The sequence below is a fragment of the Nicotiana tomentosiformis genome, chromosome 6, assembly GCF_000390325.3.
Source record: "Nicotiana tomentosiformis chromosome 6, ASM39032v3, whole genome shotgun sequence".
Lineage (NCBI taxonomy): Eukaryota > Viridiplantae > Streptophyta > Magnoliopsida > Solanales > Solanaceae > Nicotiana > Nicotiana tomentosiformis.
Window position 1 is genome coordinate 97,848,696 of NC_090817.1, and position 21,071 is coordinate 97,869,766.

Below are 21,071 nucleotides of genomic sequence, written 5' to 3' on the forward strand. Positions count from 1 at the left end.
AAGAAGGTCTCAATTGTGGAACCTGCGATTGAGTTGGATGGAGAAGATGAGTCTGAATCTGCTTTGCCAGCTAAGTCCTCTACAACAAAGAGAAAGGTTGCCAAAGTTACAAAAAATGCTACCTCTTCTTCAAGGTCCAGTAGGGGAAAGACAAGAAAGAATGTGCTAGTTGCAGTTGATCGACTCACAGAGTTCAGGAACAGAAAAATGCTAAATGGGATGATTCTTGCAAACACTGGTGAGACGGGGATGGCTCAACTGGTGGAAAACCTTGAGCTACATGGGTGGAAGCACATGTTTGTCAAAGATTTCCCTCTTATATATGTTCCTGTTGTGGTGAAGTTCTATGCAAATTTCAAATTTGATGGGAAGGTATTCAAGAGTAATGTAGGGGGATTTGAAATGGAGTTTGATGCTGCAAAGATGGGGATGCTTCTGAATATCTCTTCTTTGGGATTTGACAATTACTTGAAGAAAAACTGGTCAGCCATAGACAATAGTGTTGACACTAGCATTGTGGTCATTAGAAAGTTTTCTCAAATGTTTGAACTGGATGCTCCCTATAAAGTGTACAAGACTGATATGACTCTCTTCCACAAGTTGTTGTTTCATTTTGTCAATTCCTGCATTCTTCAGAGGTCTAAGAGAAGGCATGAAGCTACTCTGCTGGACATGGCTATAATGGAACTCCTTGACACTGGTAGACCTATCAATCTCCCTAGCCTGATGACTCAGCATATGGCAAAAGCTACAGACACTTCCAAGCCTAAGTATGTTATGCCTTATGGTTTCATGTTGACGTAGTTGTTTGACAAGCTCAGCGTTGACTTACCTGAGCTTAAGTATGGAAACCAAAATGATGTTTTGGATGATGTTATCCTCAAGCAATGTGGCTATGAGTAGATTAAGGCTAGAGGACCCACAGGATCTACTATTCTACTTGGGAGCAGTAGGGCTGCAGAGCTCAGTAAGAGGTTGGAGTTGGCTGTTTAAGAGAATGCCAAGCTCCGTGAAGACAATGATGAGCTGAGAAAGGAAACCATGCAACTTAGAGAAGAACTCAGAAGATATAGGGAATCTCATGCCCAACAGATTGCCACCCTTGTGAAAGCATTGACCCCCTTTACCTCTCACCCATGACCATGTTCCTTCCTAGTGTCCTTAGTTTCCTTTGCTATTCCAGTGATGCTTTATCATTTTTTTCTCTTTTGTCTTAGTCTGATTAGTTTACAGTATGCTTATTATTTCATTCTAATGATTAAGACGAGGCCCTGGACTTCTTTTGGCACTACTTAATATCTCCTCTTGTTCTGCTTTACTGCTTTGTACAATATTAGATCTTCAGCCTAGTTTGTTTGCCTTGATATTTCTTAATCATGTGTTGTAGCCTATTTGGCCTTGAATCTTACGCTATTTGTGCTTTATTTGTCTAACATCTTTTTGTTTTTTCGATGATGCCAAAATGGGGAAGATAAGGTTAGGAGGTTATGGGTTGTGAACATACATGTCTGTCAATAGTATTTGTTGTGATTACCTGGCTCTACTGTGTACAAAGTTTGTCATCATCAAAAAGCAGGAATTTGTTGAAAATTAAAACTTGAAAACAAATATCTAATAAAAGCTTAACTTAGTCACGTAGCTAATTTCTAAGTCCCCGGCAACGGCGCCAAAAACTTGTTGCGACCAAACACACTCACGCAAGTATACGCGGTCGTCAAGTAATAAAGTGACTAAAAGTCGGATGTCGAACCCACGAGGACTTATGATTAACTATTAACTAAATTAGACTATCCCAATTATCTAAACAAGAATTAAATCTAAAAATATTTTATTCTAAACTAATTAAATAAGAAAAATATAAATAATAAACTTTGAACAGAGAAAGAGCAGATTTTAATGATATCAATGTAATGAAAACGATCTAGGGTTATGGTCTATCTAACAATCCTATTGTATTCTTCAATTGAATTGACCGACTAATTTATCTAGCTTATTGGTTGACAGGGTTAATGCTCATAAGAATCTGTCGAGTTTTTACTCGCCTATTCAAGCTAACCTAACGCCTATATGTCTATGGAGTTAGAATCAACAAGAACGGATTTATGATTCCTGTAAATCAACCAAGCAAGGCAATTAGGTATATGTCTATCCTAACTACGAATCCGTCCCCCGATGCCCGAGTTCAAGAACTTGCCCTACTCAATCCTATATGCAATATAGAATTCCCACTTTCGAGTTCAATTCTAGATTCGTAGATAATATTCAATTGGTGATCAAGCAATTAAATAATTAAGTGCAAGATTGAATAAATAAACTAATATGATAAATCAAGAAGTCAAAATCAATATCCGAATAACAATAGTCATGAAAGAACCACAACCCTAGAACGTGAAGTTTAGCTCCATATAGACATGGTAGCCAAACAACAAATCATACAAAGAAACATAAAAATTACTAAGTTTGGTGGGAGAAAGATGGAACTTGATGAATTCCGGCCTCCACAGCTTTGTCGTGGCTTTTTTCTCCTCTTCCCAATATGTTAGATAACCTAAAAGAGGCGTTTTTAGCTTATATATTGCGTACAAAAGTCGTGGGCCAAAGCTCTCCTATTCCTAGTCCAATTCGGCTTCAGGGATTGATGCTAAGGTGGATGCGACGCATCCACCTTGTCCTCCATTTCAATTTTTGCCTGCGAAGGTGGATGCGACGCATCCACCTTGTCCTCTATTTCTCAGCTTTGCATGCGAGGGTGGACACGACGCATCCAGCCTTCTCTTCTACTTCCCAGTTTCGCACGTGATGGCGAACGCTATGGCCCAACTTCACTGCTAAGGTTGCATGCAGGATGATGTTTTCCTAGGTTGGATGCGATGCATCCAACCCTTCTTCCTCTGGCTAAACCACCTTTTCTTCATATTTTGCACTCCGAACACCTTAAATCGTCACACATAACTTAATTAGTCATCAAACCAATAATTACACCATGTTGGGCGTTTTAAAGATTAAATAACATCAAGAAGTGGTTAAAACATGGGCAAAGTAACATCAACACATATCGAAATATGCCAAACATCACTACACCACACTTAAACCTTTGTTCATCCTCGAACAAACCATCACTATAGTAAACAAAATAAAATTAAGCTCTTATCATTCAAAGCACACTACATCTATGACCATGGTTATTTGCTACAATTTGGCTCTAGACTATGCATCAACACACTTCCCTTTTCTTATGCCCTTCTTTAAACATATTCGAACAAAGACAACATGCTCACAACAATCCTAACCTCAAAAACCGACTCAATGTCATAATGCACTCATGGCTTGAACAACCAACATCATAGAGAAGTCTAATAACGTTACCTATCCCTCGTGAAACCATGTGCCCTCACAACAAAAGCAGAGAGAGTAAAATCAATCCACACATTCGAATCTCATGCTCACAAAGAAAATCGCTCACTCTCACAAAAGAAGTCACATGCATGTAGTTGGTACCATAGGCTTGCCCTTAATGTAAATCTCTACTAATGTAAGCTCGCTCGATCTAAAATCAATTAGGACTTTTTCATGGTTGTAATGTGGGCTAAGGTACGGGTAGGATATATTTAAGGAATAGTGAATCACCCTCCTAAGCACTTTAACACATCATCAAATAACTTAAGCGCGAATTCTTCAACACCCTTTCAATTTCACCAATAATATCACTTCAAACAATATTTCCTCTTTCTTTAAGCACTACTTTAATTCATACCCACTAGCAAGAACAAGACAACAATTTATTCATTTATATTTTTCTTTCTTTTTTTTCCAGATTTTTCTCTTTTTTTTTTTTTCACTTTCCGCTAGTGGTGTATTATTTTACAAAATAAGTGCACCCTTCTTTCTTTCATTGGTTCCACTCAAAAGTCACCCCACACTTAGTCCCTTCTTACTTCTTTTAGCGCTCATCTAACAATTAAAGTGCTTTAAGAGGTAAAAGGATCAAAACAATGTCAATTAAGAATAAAAAGGGTATAGGCTTGTAATGTGGGTACCAAATAAAAGGTCTACAGGCTCAAAAGGGTTAACTAGGGATAGATTTTATTTGTGATAAGCAATAAGCTCAAAAAGATCAAAGAAAGCCTAAAATCATTTTTCAAACCGAGCATCACCTAAAATTTCGCTTCAACTCACATACCGGGCAAGTTCTAGACACAAGTACACTACATGGACTACACAAAAACCTTACCACACATGGCACATGACTCATTAAGGACGGTCACATTCCGACTCTCAAACAATGCAAGTATTCACGGAGCAACGAGATATTAAGCATTAAGCGCAAAGTGAACACAAGTCAAGAAAATGAGAAATAGGCGCCACAAAACATGCTATCCATTTTAACAAGGCATCATCAATAATTTCAGAGTGAGAAGGGAAGATATTACATATGTAAAAGCCTAAATATGCCATTATCAACCAAGTCAAGGTCACCTAGGTTCATCATTCTTCCTCCTTTTATTCCCTACATTCCTACTCTACTCTAAAAAGAAAACAAAATTACCCGGTTCAAACTACATCCCATGGAAAAGAACCGAGGCACAAAGAAAAACCACAGGGGATTATTACTATCTACAAAGATACTATATATATATATATATATATATATATATATATATATATATATTTTTTTTTATTTTTTTTTTTTGATAATGATAAACTGATAGTTACTCCATATAGATGAATTTACTGCTATTTTATGCCATTAATCCAGTGAATATTTTAGTACATTCATCCATACATCAAAACATGAATCACCCCCACCCCACACTTAGGACTGTGCGTTGTCCCCAACGCACACAAACAAGGTAAAGTAGGGTGAGAAGAACTCCCTCAAGTCAAGGTGGAGGGCTCATCCGCAGTCTGTGGAGGAGCATCTGCATCCATAGCATTCCTATCATCAACAACTGGTGCGGATTCTATATCAGGTGTTACAGCGACCTCAGTAGGCCTGTTGAGTGGAGCCTCAGTGACTATGGGAGGAACAGGAGTGGATGGTCCGGCAGTGGATGATGCAATCAGCTGGGAGATGTCTGTACCTGCACATTGAACCAGAGCTCTGAGGAGTAATGATATCTCCTTCATCATCGTGGCCTGCTCGGTCTGAACTCGGCTTAGATCCGCACGAGTCTGTCTCAACTCATCCCTGGTGGCACTCAACTCGACACGAGTCGCTATCAGCTCAGCCCTGTTCTCTTGCATATCTGCTTGCATATGCTCAAATAATTGTTGAATGGTGAGCTTAGAAGACCTTCCCTTGTTCGGCTCTAGAACATGAGTGACATCATATGGTCCTGGAGCTTTAGCCTCAATGTCGTCATTCTCCTTGTCCCATAGTACTCCCATCTCTGTTAAAAAAGCCGTTAGGGTATTAGCAAAGAACAGCCTCCACTTGTAATTCATCCTGGTTCGCTGCATTTGATCATGCATGATGGCTCCGAAGTTGAGTGGTATCCCCTCTAATAAAGCATATAATACGAGTGCGCGGTAACGAGGGACATCAGTTTTATGTTGGCATGGCAGCAGGCGGTTACAAATGAAATTTAGAGCCACACGTGCTAACGCACTCATGAATTCCTTGGCTATAGAGTGGTACTCCATACTCCCATGCTTCCATTCTGCATCCTTCCTGGTAGGGCATAGGACAGACTTAATGTGTGCATAATCTGGTGTTTTGCATATGGAGTCAAACCTGTCTGTAAGTGTGTGTGGCACCCTTAAGAAGTTATTCAGAGCTTCAGCTGACACATTAATATCTACCCCTCTTACTCGCACAATGTTTCCCCTTGCGTGACGCCAATTGGCGTAGAGCTCTCTAACAATGGTGAGGTTGGCTTTGCCGTGACCTTTCAGAATGGGTCCCCATTTTTGCACCTCTCGAATTGACTTTAGAAACTCTGAGTACTTTGTCTTAAGTGGTCCGATGTTTATCGGCTTTTCCGGAATATACTTCTTTGAAACCAGTATCTTCTTATAGGCTCGGAATGCCTTCTCATTAACAAAGTATTTCTCCCAATCAACTCGGTCTATGGGTTCACCCTCGTCTTCATCACTCATGTTGACCTGTAGGTGGTCATTGTCCGAATCGGAATCGGATTCAGATTCTGTAGTAATCTTCTCCTTCCCTTTATCAGTCGGATCACTCATTTTCGAAGCTTTTCTTTGGTATGTCACAGGCTCTCTTATCTCTATTCCTTTGCTTGGTGTAATACCCTTCTTCACTGTCCTCCTGACTAATGTTTCCTCCTCCTCTTGCTCTGAATCATCACTTAACTGCCTAGGCAGCAGTTCCATTTCCTTCTCCGTCCGCTTCCTTTTTTTCTGTGGATTTGGACCGCCCGCTGCCCTTCCGGTAGGCTTTTTGGGCGGTTGCTTGTTACCATCTTTGTCTTGTTGCTTGGATGGTTTACTCACTGCTGTCATTTTACAAATCTAAGTACCTGCAATGCAAAGAATTCAACAATTAGCAGATGAAACAGCGAAGTTCAGCTTGAAAGCAATTGCAACAGCTTGCAAACTTCAATTTAATCGTAAAGTCATGCCATTCACTACTTCATGGAATTGTAGCTCATGACTTTCAGCAAGTATGTGATAACTCTCTTCAAAAATTCAATTTCACATAGCCCCTCACTCGACCCCACACTTATTCTCAAGCATACACCAATGTTGCTCGGTTACTCAGACTTCACCGACGCCTAAATTTTCCTCAGGGACAATTCGTCGAACATGTGGTATGCAACAAGTGTGCCTAGTTCATTCTATCAGTTGAGCAATGCAACTACCCTCCCAAAGTTTGACGAGATGAAGGGAATTATAGTTTATCATCTCGCAACCATTACAACGACCAAGAACGACAGCCCTAAAAAATTTTGAAATTGCAAAACCTACTTGTTGCTACCATTGAGGGAGGGAAGAGAGAAGAATTAGGAGAGAATCCAACGGAAGAACGAAGAGGATGATGCGTACCTGTCGTGTTTGTATGCGTTACAATTTCGATTAAAGAATTTTGTTCTGCGTTCGTAGGCGTCGCCAAAAAGAGACGAGTGGATGCGTCGCAAGAAGAGTTTTTAACGAATTCGTTATCTTAAGATGTGTTAAAATATATATTACTTACCTGTGCGTGCGAGCTTTGACGCGACGCATCCCCTTGTCTTCCTTCAAAAATTTTCGGACGCGACACGGGCGCAATAGGCAGACTTCACTGCCTTGAGCAATTGGCCCGTCAATTTTTTTTTTTTTTTGCTGAGGGGGACGCGACGCATCCGCCTCATTTTCTCATATCTGGGGAACTTTTTATTTTTTATTATTTTTTTTTTTTAAGATCTATGTCCTACAAAAAAATAAAAATAAAAATAAAAATAAACTAACTAACTTGGGTGGCCTCCCAAGAAGCGCCTGATTTAACGTCGCGGCACGACGCAACATGTTCTTCATGCCTCCACTAAATCCATTGTGGTCTTGTGACGTGCAATGTCACCACCCCAATAGTGTTTTACTCTTTGGCCATTTACCAAGAATGTCGTATTGGACCCCTTATCACACAATTCTATCGCACCATGAGGTTTCACACTAACCACTTCAAACGGACCCGACCATCGAGATTTAAGCTTTCCTGGAAAAAGCTTTAGCCTTGAATTAAACAGTAGAATTTCTTGACCTGGTTCAAACTCACGATGTTGGATATGCTTATCATGCCATCTTTTGGTCTTCTCTTTATACAATTTGGCATTTTCATACGCATGCAATCGAAACTCATCAAGCTCGTTGAGTTGTAGCAATCTCTTCTCACCGGCCAAGTCCATCTCCATATTTAGCTTTTTAATCGCCCAATATGCTTTGTGTTCAAGCTCGACGGGCAGATGGCAGGCCTTCCCATAAACCAACCTGTACGGAGAAGTGCCTATTGGGGTCTTGTACGCAGTGCGATATGCCCATAATGCGTCATCCAGCTTCCCGGCCCAGTCCTTTCTATTCATACTTACTGTCTTTTCCAAAATCTGCTTGACCTCTCTGTTGGAAACTTCTACTTGACCACTCGTTTGGGGATGATAGGCAGTGGAAACTTTGTGCTTGACTCCGTATTTTGCAAGAATATTATTCAGCAGTTTGTTACAAAAGTGAGTTCCCCCGTCGCTTATCAACACTCTTGGGGTCCCAAAACGTGTGAAGATGTGCTTCTTTACAAAGCCTACCACAACCTTTGTGTCGTTAGTAGGAAGAGCTATGGCCTCTACCCACTTAGAAACATAGTCGACCGCCACCAAGATGTATCTGTGTCCGTTAGAATATGGGAATGGTCCCATAAAATCAATCCCCCAAACATCAAAAAGTTCTACCGCCAGTATATTTTGCAAGGGCATCTCGTGCTTCCTCGTGATAGTTCCAGTTCTTTGGCATCTATCACAATTTTTAACGAAGGCATGTGCATCCTTAAACAATTTTGGCCAATAAAAACCTGATTGTAGCACTTTTTGGGCGGTTCTATCCCCGCCGTGATGACCTCCATATGGTGACGCATGGCAGTCATGTAGTATAGCCTTCATCTCTTCCTCAGGAACACACCTTCTCACCAACTGATCTGCACACTGCCTATATAGGAATGGCTCATCCCACACGTAGAACCTTACATCATGTAGGAATCTTCTTCTATTGTCAGCTGTCCATTCTAGTGGCGTCACCCCACTTGCGATAAAATTCACATAATCTGCATACCATGGGGCTTCACCTGAGGTGATTGCTAATATTTGCTCATCCGGAAATGTTTCTTTAATTGACCCTCCTTCAGCTACATGGTCCCGACTTTCTAATCTGGACAAATGATCGGCCACTTGATTTTCTGTCCCTTTTCGATCTCGGATCTCTAAGTCAAATTCTTGCAAGAGGAGGACCCAACGAATCAGCCTCGGCTTGGCGTCTTTCTTTTCAAATAGGTATCTGATAGCTGAATGATCTGTGTAGACGATGACTTTGGTTCCCACTAGATAGGATCTGAACTTGTCAAACGCCCACACCACTGCAAGCAACTCCTTTTCAGTCACTGTATAATTCATCTGAGCTGGATTCATAGTTTTGCTTGCATAATAAATGGAGTGAAAGATTTTATCCCTCCTTTGCCCCAACACCGCTCCAATTGCTATGTCACTTGCATCGCACATCAACTCAAATGGTTGTGCCCAATCGGGGCCAATGATAATTGGTGCAGTCACCAATCTTCCCTTCAGCTCCTCAAATGCTTTCAGACATGCATTATCAAACTTGAAGGTAACATCTTTCTCTAGAAGCCTGCACAAAGGGGAAGAAATTTTCGAAAAATCTTTAATGAAACGACGATAAAAACCTGCATGACCCAAGAAACTGCGAATGCCTTTGATGGATGTCGGCGGGGGCAATTTTTCAATCGTCTCCACCTTTGCTTTATCCACCTGTAGACCATCTTTTGAAACCTTGTGCCCCAAAACTATACCTTCACGTACCATGAAATGGCACTTTTCCCAGTTTAGCACCAAGTTCGTCTCTTCACACCTAGCTAGCACTTTATCAAGGTTCATCAAACAACTATCAAAAGAACATCCAAACACAGAAAAATCGTCCATGAATACTTCTACAAATCTTTCAACCATGTCAGTGAAAATAGCCATCATACACCTTTGAAAAGTCGCAGGTGCATTACAAAGACCGAAGGGCATTCTCTTGAACGCATACGTGCCATAAGGACATGTAAATGTAGTTTTCTCTTGGTCTTCTGGGGCTATAGCAATCTGATTATACCCCGAATAACCGTCCAGGAAACAGTAGTATTCCTGGCCAGCTAATCTATCAAGCATTTGGTCAATAAAAGGAAGGGGAAAGTGGTCTTTCCGGGTGGCATTGTTCAGTTTTCTGTAATCTATGCAAATTCTCCATCCAGTTACAGTTCTTGTAGGAATTAAGTCATTATTTTCATTAACTACTACGGTTATCCCCCCTTTCTTCGGCACACATTGAACGGGGCTTACCCATTTACTATCAGAGATTGGAAATACAATACCTGCATCAAGCCACTTAATCACTTCTTTTCTTACCACTTCTTTCATGATTGGATTTAGTCGGCGTTGGTGTTCTACACTTGGCTTGTGTCCGTCCTCCATGAGGATTTTGTGCATGCAGAAAGCTGGACTAATGCCTTTAATGTCAGACATTGTCCACCCAATTGCTCGCTTGTGCTCACGTAGCACCCTTAATAGCTTTTCTTCCTGTAATTTAGACAAGTGAGCAGAAATAATAACATGTAAAGTGTCAGAACTTCCCAAATAAGCATATTGAAGGTGAGGGGGTAGGGGTTTAAGTTCCAAATTTGGAGCTTTTTCAATTGACGGCTTTGGTGGGGGGCCACTTGGCCTATTCAGGGGCTCAAACGGGATTATTCCTTGCATGTAACCACATGATGTATCTAGGATATGCATCATCTCCTCAACCTCATCATCCATCTCCAAGCTATCAAACATCATGATTGCTTTTTCTAAACAGTCGTCTAGATATACACTCGTGTCAAGAAGTTTCTCATCCACCTCCATCACAGATATCATAGAGAGCTCCTCATAGTGGCGGGGAAGTTGGATTGCTTTGTAGACATTGAAGACTGCTTCCTCGTTGTCCACTCTCATAATCATTTTCCCTTCTCTCACTTTAATTATTGCATCGCCAGTAGCCAAGAGAGGTCGTCCCAATATGATTGGAACTTGTTCATCAGCCTCGAAGTCTAGAATAATGAAGTCAGCTGGGAAGATGAATTTTCCAATTTGCAGCAGCACATCTTCAATCACTCCTTCGGGGTAGGCTATGGACCTATCAGCTAATTGCAACATCACGGTGGTTGGTCTCGGAGCTCCCAGACCTAATTGCTTAAACAAGGATAAAGGCATCAGATTTATGCTTGCACCCAAATCACACAGAGCACGTCCCACGTCAATATTACCGATTTGTACTGGAATGGTGAAGCTGCCAGGATCCTTAAGCTTTTGGGGAAGCTTGTTTTGGACCCTTGATGTGCACTCCTCAGTAAGTGCAACCGTCTCGAACTCAGTCAATTTCCTCTTATGAGCCACTATGTCTTTTATGTACTTAGCGTACTTTGGAATTTCACGAAGTACATCCACTAATGGAATATTTAATTGAACCTGACTCAACATGGAGAGAAATTTGTTGAACATGCGATCGTCATTCCTTTTCTGCAATCTTTGGGGGAAAGGTGGTGGTGGCCTTGTAACCTCCATTCGCTCTGAACTTGCATCATCTTCCTTTGACTCTTGTGTTGCCTTAGGTGTCAACTCCCCCCAGGTATAGGTTTTTCTTTTATCTTCCTTGGCACTTCCTCTAGTTCCCTCCCGTTTCTAAGTGTAACTGCATTAATTTGAGGGTTCTTCTCTGTATCACTGGGAAGTGAGCCTGTAGGTCTAGTATTTTGGTTTGCTGCTAACTGCCCCATTTGCCTCTCAAGATTTCTGAAATCGGTCCTGAGCTGTTGATTGTCTAGTAACAACTTTTTCAGCAAGTCATTCGTACTTTCTTCCATTTGTTGGGGTGGCTTCTGAGGTTGAGTAAAATTCCCTTGAGGCCTATACTGATTCTGTTGACTTCCGCCCCATGAGAAGTTAGGATGATTCCTCCAGTTTGGGTTGTAAGTGTTCCCATATTGCGCATGTTGATTCATAGGACCTCTGTTTTGTTGCCCCACATAGTATATAGATTCAGGATTCGTGGGGCACATGTCAATCATATGACTGTCTCCGCATAGTTCGCAACAAATAGACATCTGCTGTACATGTTGCATTTGTTGTGTTGTCATTCTATTCATCTGATTTGCCAATTTTGCTATATCGGCTCTCATGGCGGAAAAGTCATCAAGCTCAATCAAACCGGCGGCCTTCTGTTTAATTCCCCTTCGTGAATCCCCCTCTCCTTGCCAATTATGGTCATTAGCAGTGAAATTATTTAGCAAGAGTTGTATTTCACTATACGGTCTTGCCATGCAACTACCCCCACAAGCTGAGTCAAGATTCATCTTTGATGCTTCATCTAACCCATCAACAAAAGTGTGACCCAATACCTCATCAGTTTGACAATGATGCGGGCAGTCTCTGAGTAGCTTCTTGTATCTTTCCCAAGCTTGACGAAGTGTCTCGCCATCCCATTGTTGGAACCCAAGAATTTGGCTCCTCAGCGACTTTGTCTTCTTAGTTGGGAAAAACTTGATCAGGAATTTCCTTGCTAGATCATCCCAAGTGTGGATAGAGTTCGCGGGCTCCTTTTGCAACCATTCTTTAGCTTCCCCCAACAGTGAAAAAGGGAATAGTGTCAGCCTGACATAGTCCTTGGAGACGTTCGGATAATTGTAAGTGTCCGTGATTTCCAAGAAGTTCTGAATATGCCTCTGCGGGTCCTCATGAGATAGACCCACATATTGTCCTGTGGACTGAATCAGCTATACCATGTACTGTTTGAGTTCAAAATGCCCAGTGATATCAGGCTTCACAATAGCCTGAGTCATATTCGCAAGATTGGGCCTTGCGGCTTCAATTACCGGACGCTCTTCATTGCCTGCCATATCTATTGGCTGTGGTTGGACTGCGATGTCCAACTCTCTTTCTATTCTCGTTCTAGCTTCGTGTTCCCTTCTCACTCTATGTAGTGTTCGTTCGATTTCTGGATCAAGAGGAATGAGGTTGTTTGCACTTCTACTCCTCTGCATTCGAGAGAAGACCCTGCGTTGACACAAACCAGGCAAACTGAAAATTAAAACTTGAAAACAAATATCTAATAAAATGTCTAATCTAGAAAAATAGCAAATTTCTAAGTCCCCGGCAACGGCGCCAAAAACTTGTTGGGACCAAACACACTCACGCAAGTATACGCGGTCGTCAAGTAATAAAGTGACTAAAAGTCGGATGTCGAACCCACGAGGACTTATGATTAACTATTAACTAAATTAGACTATCCCAATTATCTAAACAAGAATTAAATCTAAAAATATTTTATTCTAAACTAATTAAATAAGAAAAATATAAATAATAAACTTTGAACAGAGAAAGAGCAGATTTTAATGATATCAATGTAATGAAAACGATCTAGGGTTATGGTCTATCTAACAATCCTATTGTATTCTTCAATTGAATTGACCGACTAATTTATCTAGCTTATTGGTTGACAGGGTTAATGCTCATAAGAATCTGTCGAGTTCTTACTCGCCTATTCAAGCTAACCTAACTCCTATATGTCTATGGAGTTAGAATCAACAAGAACGCATTTATGATTCCTGTAAATCAACCAAGCAAGGCAATTAGGTATATGTCTATCCTAACTACGAATCCGTCCCCCGATGCCCGAGTTCAAGAACTTGCCATACTCAATCCTATATGCAATATAGAATTCCCACTTTCGAGTTCAATTCTAGATTCGTAGATAATATTCAATTGGTGATCAAGCAATTAAATAATTAAGTGCAAGATTGAATAAATAAACTAATATGATAAATCAAGAATTCAAAATCAATATCCGAATAACAATAGTCATGAAAGAACCACAACCCTAGAACGTGAAGTTTAGCTCCATATAGACATGGTAGCCAAACAACAAATCATACAAAGAAACATAAAAATTACTAAGTTTGGTGGGAGAAAGATGGAACTTGATGAATTCCGGCCTCCACAGCTTTGTCGTGGCTTTTTTTCTCTTCCCAATATGTTAGATAACCTAAAAGAGGCATTTTTAGCTTATATATTGCGTACAAAAGTCGTGGGCCAAAGCTCTCCTATTCCTAGTCCAATTCGGCTTCAGGGATTGATGCTAAGGTGGATGCGACGCATCCACCTTGTCCTCCATTTCAATTTTTGCCTGCGAAGGTGGATGCGACGCATCCACCTTGTCCTCTATTTCTCAGCTTTGCATGCGAGGGTGGACGCGACGCATCCAGCCTTCTCTTCTACTTCCCAGTTTCGCACGCGATGGCGAACGCTATGGCCCAACTTCACTGCTAAGGTTGCATGCAGGATGATGTTTTCCTAGGTTGGATGCGACGCATCCAACCCTTCTTCCTCTGGCTAAACCACCTTTTCTTCATATTTTGCACTCCGAACACCTTAAATCGTCACACATAACTTAATTAGTCATCAAACCAATAATTACACCATGTTGGGCATTTTAAAGATTAAATAACATCAAGAAGTGGTTAAAACATGGGCAAAGTAACATCAACACATATCGAAATATGCCAAACATCAACCAGCTCCTCAGGTTGATAATTATACGTATGTACAAGACAGTAACTTTATCAAGATTACCCAGGTCCGAGTTTGGTGGAAGAAGGCTACTACATGTGATAAGGGTTGTTGCTCAAGAAGATACGGATAATTCAGTCAGAGTCAAGAGTCCTAAAGCTTGTGGAATCATTAGAAAAGTAGGAGTCCTATCAAAGGAGAAACTAACTATGTATAGGACTCCTAGAAGATCTCAAGTTGATGTGTTTAAATACTATCTACTTTGGACTTCTATTTTTATCCTTTTACACATCAACTGAAGAGTCATGTGTTGTTTTGCTCTAGTCGAGTACTTGCATTGTATTCTTCTTAAGTCAGTCTAGCAAATGTGTTTTAGGAAATTGAGTTATAATCAAGTGTCACAAACATTTACTGAGTTGGAGTGAGTGTCTTCTTTACAAGTTAGAGTAACTTGTAAATCAAATCGATGTAGTAGGAGTACTGGAGAGTATTGAATTACAGTCTTGTAATTGATATATTTTTGTCACATTGTTCTAGTGGAGTTGAAGTTGAAAGTCCTACGTAGTAGGTCGTGGTTTTTGCACCTTTTGAGTCCGGTGATTTTCTACGTAAAAACTGTTGTGTTTACTTTACTTCACGTTTAAGGAACACGGTAAAGAACCAAGTTCTTTAGTAAATCATACGGGCACTCAAATTAACAATTCTAAAGTAATAGAAGAAGTCAGTTCTAACTTGCTGAATGAATAAGAGTTATGTTCCACAACCAGTGTACTACAATTATACGATTGGGCAGTCAGGTGCATAAGGCATCTCGCGTCCACGCAGGGTCCGGGGAAGGGATATACCTCAAGGGGTGTGACGTAAATAGCTTACCCTCATACAAGCATTAGTGGTTATTTCCTCTAACCCGTGCGTGACCTATAGGTCACACGAAGATAATTTTTCCTTCCTCTAACGCTCCCCTAAATTACTTGTACAAATCCCTTTTAAGAGAATACATTAAGTATATCTAAATCTCATTCTCATCCTTATCAATTACCAAAGTTCATGTAACCTTGATCCAGCCAGCAATATATCAAACTTCAGTTGAAATTGGCAGATCACTTTTGAGGTGAGACTAGAAAGGATGATCGCTTGATTGATTTGCTAATATTACTCACAAGAGCTTAACTTAGAAATTATAGTTAGTGAACATTTATGACTTTTCAAGCAGGTACTAGAAAGTAGAGAGAGAGGGCCAATATTTTCTCAATCAATCGAACAATCAATCAATAGTCAACCAAGCAAATAGAAGAAATGAACTACACAGTGATGAACGACGAAGAAGTAAACCAGTTACTACGTAGTAGAAACAGACAAAAGGATTAGTCAAACGGAAAAAATAGTTTCAAAGAAAAGTTAATCTCTTCTGATAGCACCATCAAACATCTAGACTTTAAATGCAACTCTTTCAGAAACATCTCTCTTGAAGATGAAAACACAAATCCGGAAAATCACCTAAATTTCATCCTCATTTCAGCACAAGACAAAGAAAGACTATACAAACCATGGAAACAATCCATCATCATTAAGTTGCTTGGGAGGAGGTTAGGATACATCCAACTAAGGGACAAGATTCATCGATTATGGAGATCATCGGAATCTCAAAATTTAATAGATCTGGGTAATGATTTCTATCTCACTAAATTTATTTCACAAGACAATCACAGTAAAGTGCTGCAATAAGGTCCATGGTTCATTGGATCACAATATATATCTATAAGACAATGGGAACCGAAATTCAACCCATATGAGGCAAAACCACTCATTGCCACAATATGGATTAGATTACAAGATTTACCAACTGAATTTTATGACATCTCAATCCTAACAAGAATTGGACAGATGCTAGGGACATTCCTAAATATCGACAATTGCACAGCCCAAGCTAGCAGAGGGCGATACGCAAGGTTATGCATCCTGGAACCAATAGGAAAAAGATTACCAACGTCAGTACTATTAGGAACCCATCTCTAGCAAATACACTACGAAGACACCAATCCCCTATGTACCCTGTATGGATGCTTAGGACATCAACATAATCAATGCACAGCAAAGAAGGGACCACAGGTCACCACACCCAAAACATGGTGAAAACGTAAAGCCAGACACAGTAGAAGGGCCTTGGAAAACGGTGGTATACCCAAAAAGGAAAGGGGAAGACAAGGTCAGTACTCAACAACCAAGCCCAGCACCAGTAATCAACTCCAATGCAGAAAAAGAAACCGGCAATAATGACGCAAGCACAAAAGAAGGACAAAGAAAATCACCAAACACCAATAGCCCCACCAACATCTTTAAAAAAAATACGAAGAGGAGAGTTCTACATCTAATCAAGATGGGAGAAATCAAACCATCAGACTTTACTCCTTAGCGAGTAATCCACACAGTCTCCAAAAAATCTTCACAATACCCACACCACCCAGTCAATTCCCCAAGAGAATTCCGAGTCACGTCACTGATAAGTGGAGATTTTGACTACTTATTAGCACCTTTTTGCTTCTGTTTTAGTCTTATAGTATTGATTTATGTTCCCAAAACTAATGAAAATATGCAAATTGCAGGAATTGTTGGAAATTTGGTCTCCCATGATGAAATTCAACTCAAAAAGGAGTGTTCTGAATCACAAGACAATAAAAGGCGCAGAATCAAAGAAGTGCAGTCGGCAGAAGGATTTCTGCGGTCGTAAAAGAAAGTACGGACGACAGAATTTCATCTGCAGTCGCAAACCAAGAGAAAGAATCCAACAGGACTTTGGCCAATATGCGGCCGTAGAATAGCATTTGCACTGACAAATGATTCTAAGTTCAGAGAGTGTGCAAAAGACCAAGTCCTGAAGCCTTGCTGAAGTGCGGACCGCACAAAAATTGTGCGGCCGCAGAAGATGTTTCGCAACCACAATCCAGAAATGTGCGGCTGTAGAATCCAAGCTCCTGCCAATTGAAGTAATCTACGGACTACACATGGAATTGTGTGACCGCACAACCTCCCGAGGAGCCTTTTTGTCAGTGAATATTGGGCCACTATAAATAGACAAGTTTCACATTTTTAGGTTAAGTTTCGAAGTTTGAGTTGTTGTAGCTGTTACATTTTGCCATTTTAGGAAATTTGTGATTATTTTAGTGTTTAAATATTATATTTTATTATTTTAGTCTTTGGTTATGGGTTTAATTAGCATCTCTTCTTTATTTTCTTCAATTCCCACTATGAGTAGCTAGATTCTTACTAGGGTTGTGACCCAACTCTAGTGTGTAAACCTTATGGGTACTTAATTTAATATTTGTTTATGATTGGGTGTTGATTATTTAGCTTAGTTCATGCTTCAATTTTAGAATTAATGGTTGTTAACATTGATTCATGCCTTTTTGACTTAGTCTCTACTTGAGAAAGAGAGACCTAGTCTAAGATAACTTGACTAACAAGGAATTGGATTAATTAAAATTTGATTAGCCTAATTAAAGGGTTCAAACTAGAGATAGTAGGAACCCGACTTGAGCTCATATCAACTATTTTGTTTGATACCCATTTGGACTTGAGAAAACCAAATTGGAAAAAATTACTCTTTCACCGAGAGGAATTGAGTGGGTAACGTAAAGTTGAGAGCTATAATACACCCCAATCAACTAAACAAGTATTAACATATTTAACACATTAGGCGAGCACCTAGGTTATGATCACATCCCTAGGATTTTTAACTACTTGAAAAAATACCAAAAACAATCATTCGCTTCTAGTTTCTTTTCTTACCTTATAATTGTTAGAGTAAAAGTAGCATTAGAAATCAAAACCTTTTGTGGAAGTGCAAATTTAGTTAACTCATTCACTCTCGTCAAGTGTATACCCTAACACCCAGTGTAACTTCCTGTGAAAATCGACCCCAACTCTTGTTGGGTACTATTCTTCCAACGATTGTTTTCACTCAGCCACACACATCAAATTATCCAAGTGGAACCTACCCCACCACAAATTGAGCAAAAAAACACAAGTGCGAGAAAAGGAACCGCGTCTACATCTGACGTGGCGGGTGTCGACTCACCAATACAACGTGGAAAAAATATCACAAAAACTCAAGCCACATCTTCTATCCCCACACATAATCCCTTCTCTGTCTTATCTAAACCCCTACCACCTAGCACTAACCTAGGCCATACATATGCCACTACTAAATCAGGTAACCCTTACATGTACACCTACACCCCTCCCCCTCCCCAAACAATGAAATCACTTCTGCCCCCCTACAATCCAAAAACGACATTTCCAACCAGCATCATTCAAATAACCCCACTACTATTACTACATCACCTGAAATAAATATACCAAAAAAACCACTATGAAAATAATTATTCCCCCTAAAACTCTACCAAACGAAGCACACCAAGGCCATCGGATCATTAATGAGGAAATAACCTCAAATATATCCAAACAGGATATATCCCCCCAAAGTATCAAACCCTCCCTACGAAACACTACTCCCACCCCACGGGTATAATTGATCACCATGTTCAATGCATTAAATGCACAAACGAGCTCTGTTACGCCAAATCCAGCTCTGCCCAAAATGGATCCAGAGCACTCAACCATCAGATGGTCATATCCTATCAATCCCCATCACAATGATGCCCCCTACTAAAACCTACTCTCACGACATTGCCCCAACTCCAATATATCTCCTCTGGTTCAAACTCCACCATCCCATAACACAAAGAAGAACTCTCACAAACACCTAACCTCAAACATGCCTCGATCACCACAGAGAAACAACGCTCGCCGGAACTACGGGGAACCCAGCAGGAGATCTCTGGGCAACGATGCTCGCTACCAGCAGCCACCCTTCCCAACTCACCACCTGCCCAGAACAACATACACCCAAATCCACTCAGTGACCCAAGCTTTCTACCTCCAAGCCTTATTCGTTCCGATGGGGTACAACTACCCCTTGAGCGGGTACTACAACCCCTACCAGTCCCCACTAGCTTATGAAAACAACCTTCACTTGCACCACCAACAATACTACAGTCAAATGCTACAAGCACCACTACCACAGCCACAGGAGGAAGTCCCATCCCAAAACCTCCCATGCCACTGGAACTACGACTACATGGTACAGCATGTCATACTACTAATGGAAAACACAGCCACCCCATCGCACTATGTCTCTCAAGGACTGCACTCCAACATGAGGATGCAGCATGCGCACCAGCTACTACAAGTCCAAGAAATAATTGCTCTAGAACTCAACAATCAAATCTTAGACATGCAAGTAGCAGCGACCACTCAACAGACAACGGAGCCACCAACGCGCTGGAATATACCCCCCACCACCCAACTCATAGAGCTCAGCACCAACTATGGCACCCCAGCATGCTTCGTCAGATCACCAGGAAGAAGAACAAGTTGTACCACTCTTACCACAGTTCCTCCTCGAGGAGTTACATCGATTGGAATCACCCCACAATCACCAGGGACATCGAGCATAGGCCTCTTACAAGCAAGCATCCTCAATCAAGTTCTCCACAATATCTTAATAACAGAGCCTCTGACACTCACCATGCCCCAAAACTAAGAAAGAACATTCCTCGTCAGTGTTTCACCTCTATGAAGATGGGTATAAACATGCGGATCCACTATCATACTCCATTGTGATGGTTCCAACACTGAGGGAGAAAGCACCTCCTCCAAAAGACATCAACTACCAGCAACTTTCTCTTTCTCTAAACCCCACGAGGGCTCATCGAGAGAGATCAACCCAAAGCAATCCCCTAATGAAGATACTTTTATGGAATTGTAGGGGAGCCAATGGAGCTGATTTTCGGAGGAACCTCAAAGCAGTCCTCTCATGGAACAACCCCACTATGGTTTGTTTCACTGAGACAAAAATGAAGAAGGCAGCAAACGAGGCTCTAATGGTGGAATTTTGGTTCACCAACATGCTTCACGTGGATGCTATTGGCTATTCAGAAGGGATGATCATGCTGTGGAGGGAACATGAAGTTGCGCATGTGGACCCCATTGCTGCCACAAATCAGGAGATACATGCAAATGTCCAGGTAAGTACATCAAGTCAACCCTGTATTCTATCATGGGTTTATGCTAGTACTAGTTTTAATAATAAAAAAATTCGGTGGGACAATCTAGAGCATATTTCTGTATCACATGCACAACATTGGATCCTTTGTGGGGATTTTAATGAAATTACTTCTGCAGTTGATAAATTCGGTGGAAATCCTATTAATAATAATCGTGCCAATGCACTACTAGATTGCCTCCAAAATATCAACATGGTTGATCTGCGCTTCACAGGTTCAAGATTCACATGGTCAAACCTAAGGACTAAGGAGCACTAGAAAGAACTTAATTCTAGAAAGAATAGACCGCTTCTATGCAAACCCCTCATGGCTTAATATGCACCCTGAATCTACGATCACACATCTTCCTAGAACCCATTCGGACCATTGTCCCTTTTTATTATGCCTTTCAAAAATATCCAGGCCTAACAACTTATTTAGGCTGGAAATTATGTGGTTTAGCCACCCTGATTTTTATAATTTTGTTAATCAACACTGGCATCAGTCCTCCATATACCATAGTGCACTAAAATATTTTACAAACCACGTCAAAAATTGGAATAAGTCTAGTTTTAGCAATATTTTCCACACAAAAAAAGTCCTACTAGCCAGACTAGTGGGTCTTCATCAAATGGACACTGCCAATCAAAACTTAGAAAATAACCTGCGTGCC

At 40.7% G+C, this 21,071-nt stretch overlaps 1 protein-coding gene across 1 annotated transcript; it reads left to right on the plus strand.

Annotated features, from left to right (window-relative positions):
* Positions 1 to 19,975: 19,975 nt before the first annotated feature.
* Positions 19,976 to 20,677, plus strand: LOC138894470 (uncharacterized). Its single transcript, XM_070179166.1, has one exon. It carries the CDS (start codon positions 19,976 to 19,978, stop codon positions 20,675 to 20,677), a length of 702 nt encoding a protein of 233 aa, XP_070035267.1.
* The last annotated feature ends 394 nt before the right edge of the window (positions 20,678 to 21,071 follow it).

Bases quoted from the DNA above. Each gene is read 5' to 3' on its own strand.
- LOC138894470 (XM_070179166.1), top strand. From the start codon at position 19,976: ATGGTTCCAACACTGAGGGAGAAAGCACCTCCTCCAAAAGACATCAAC.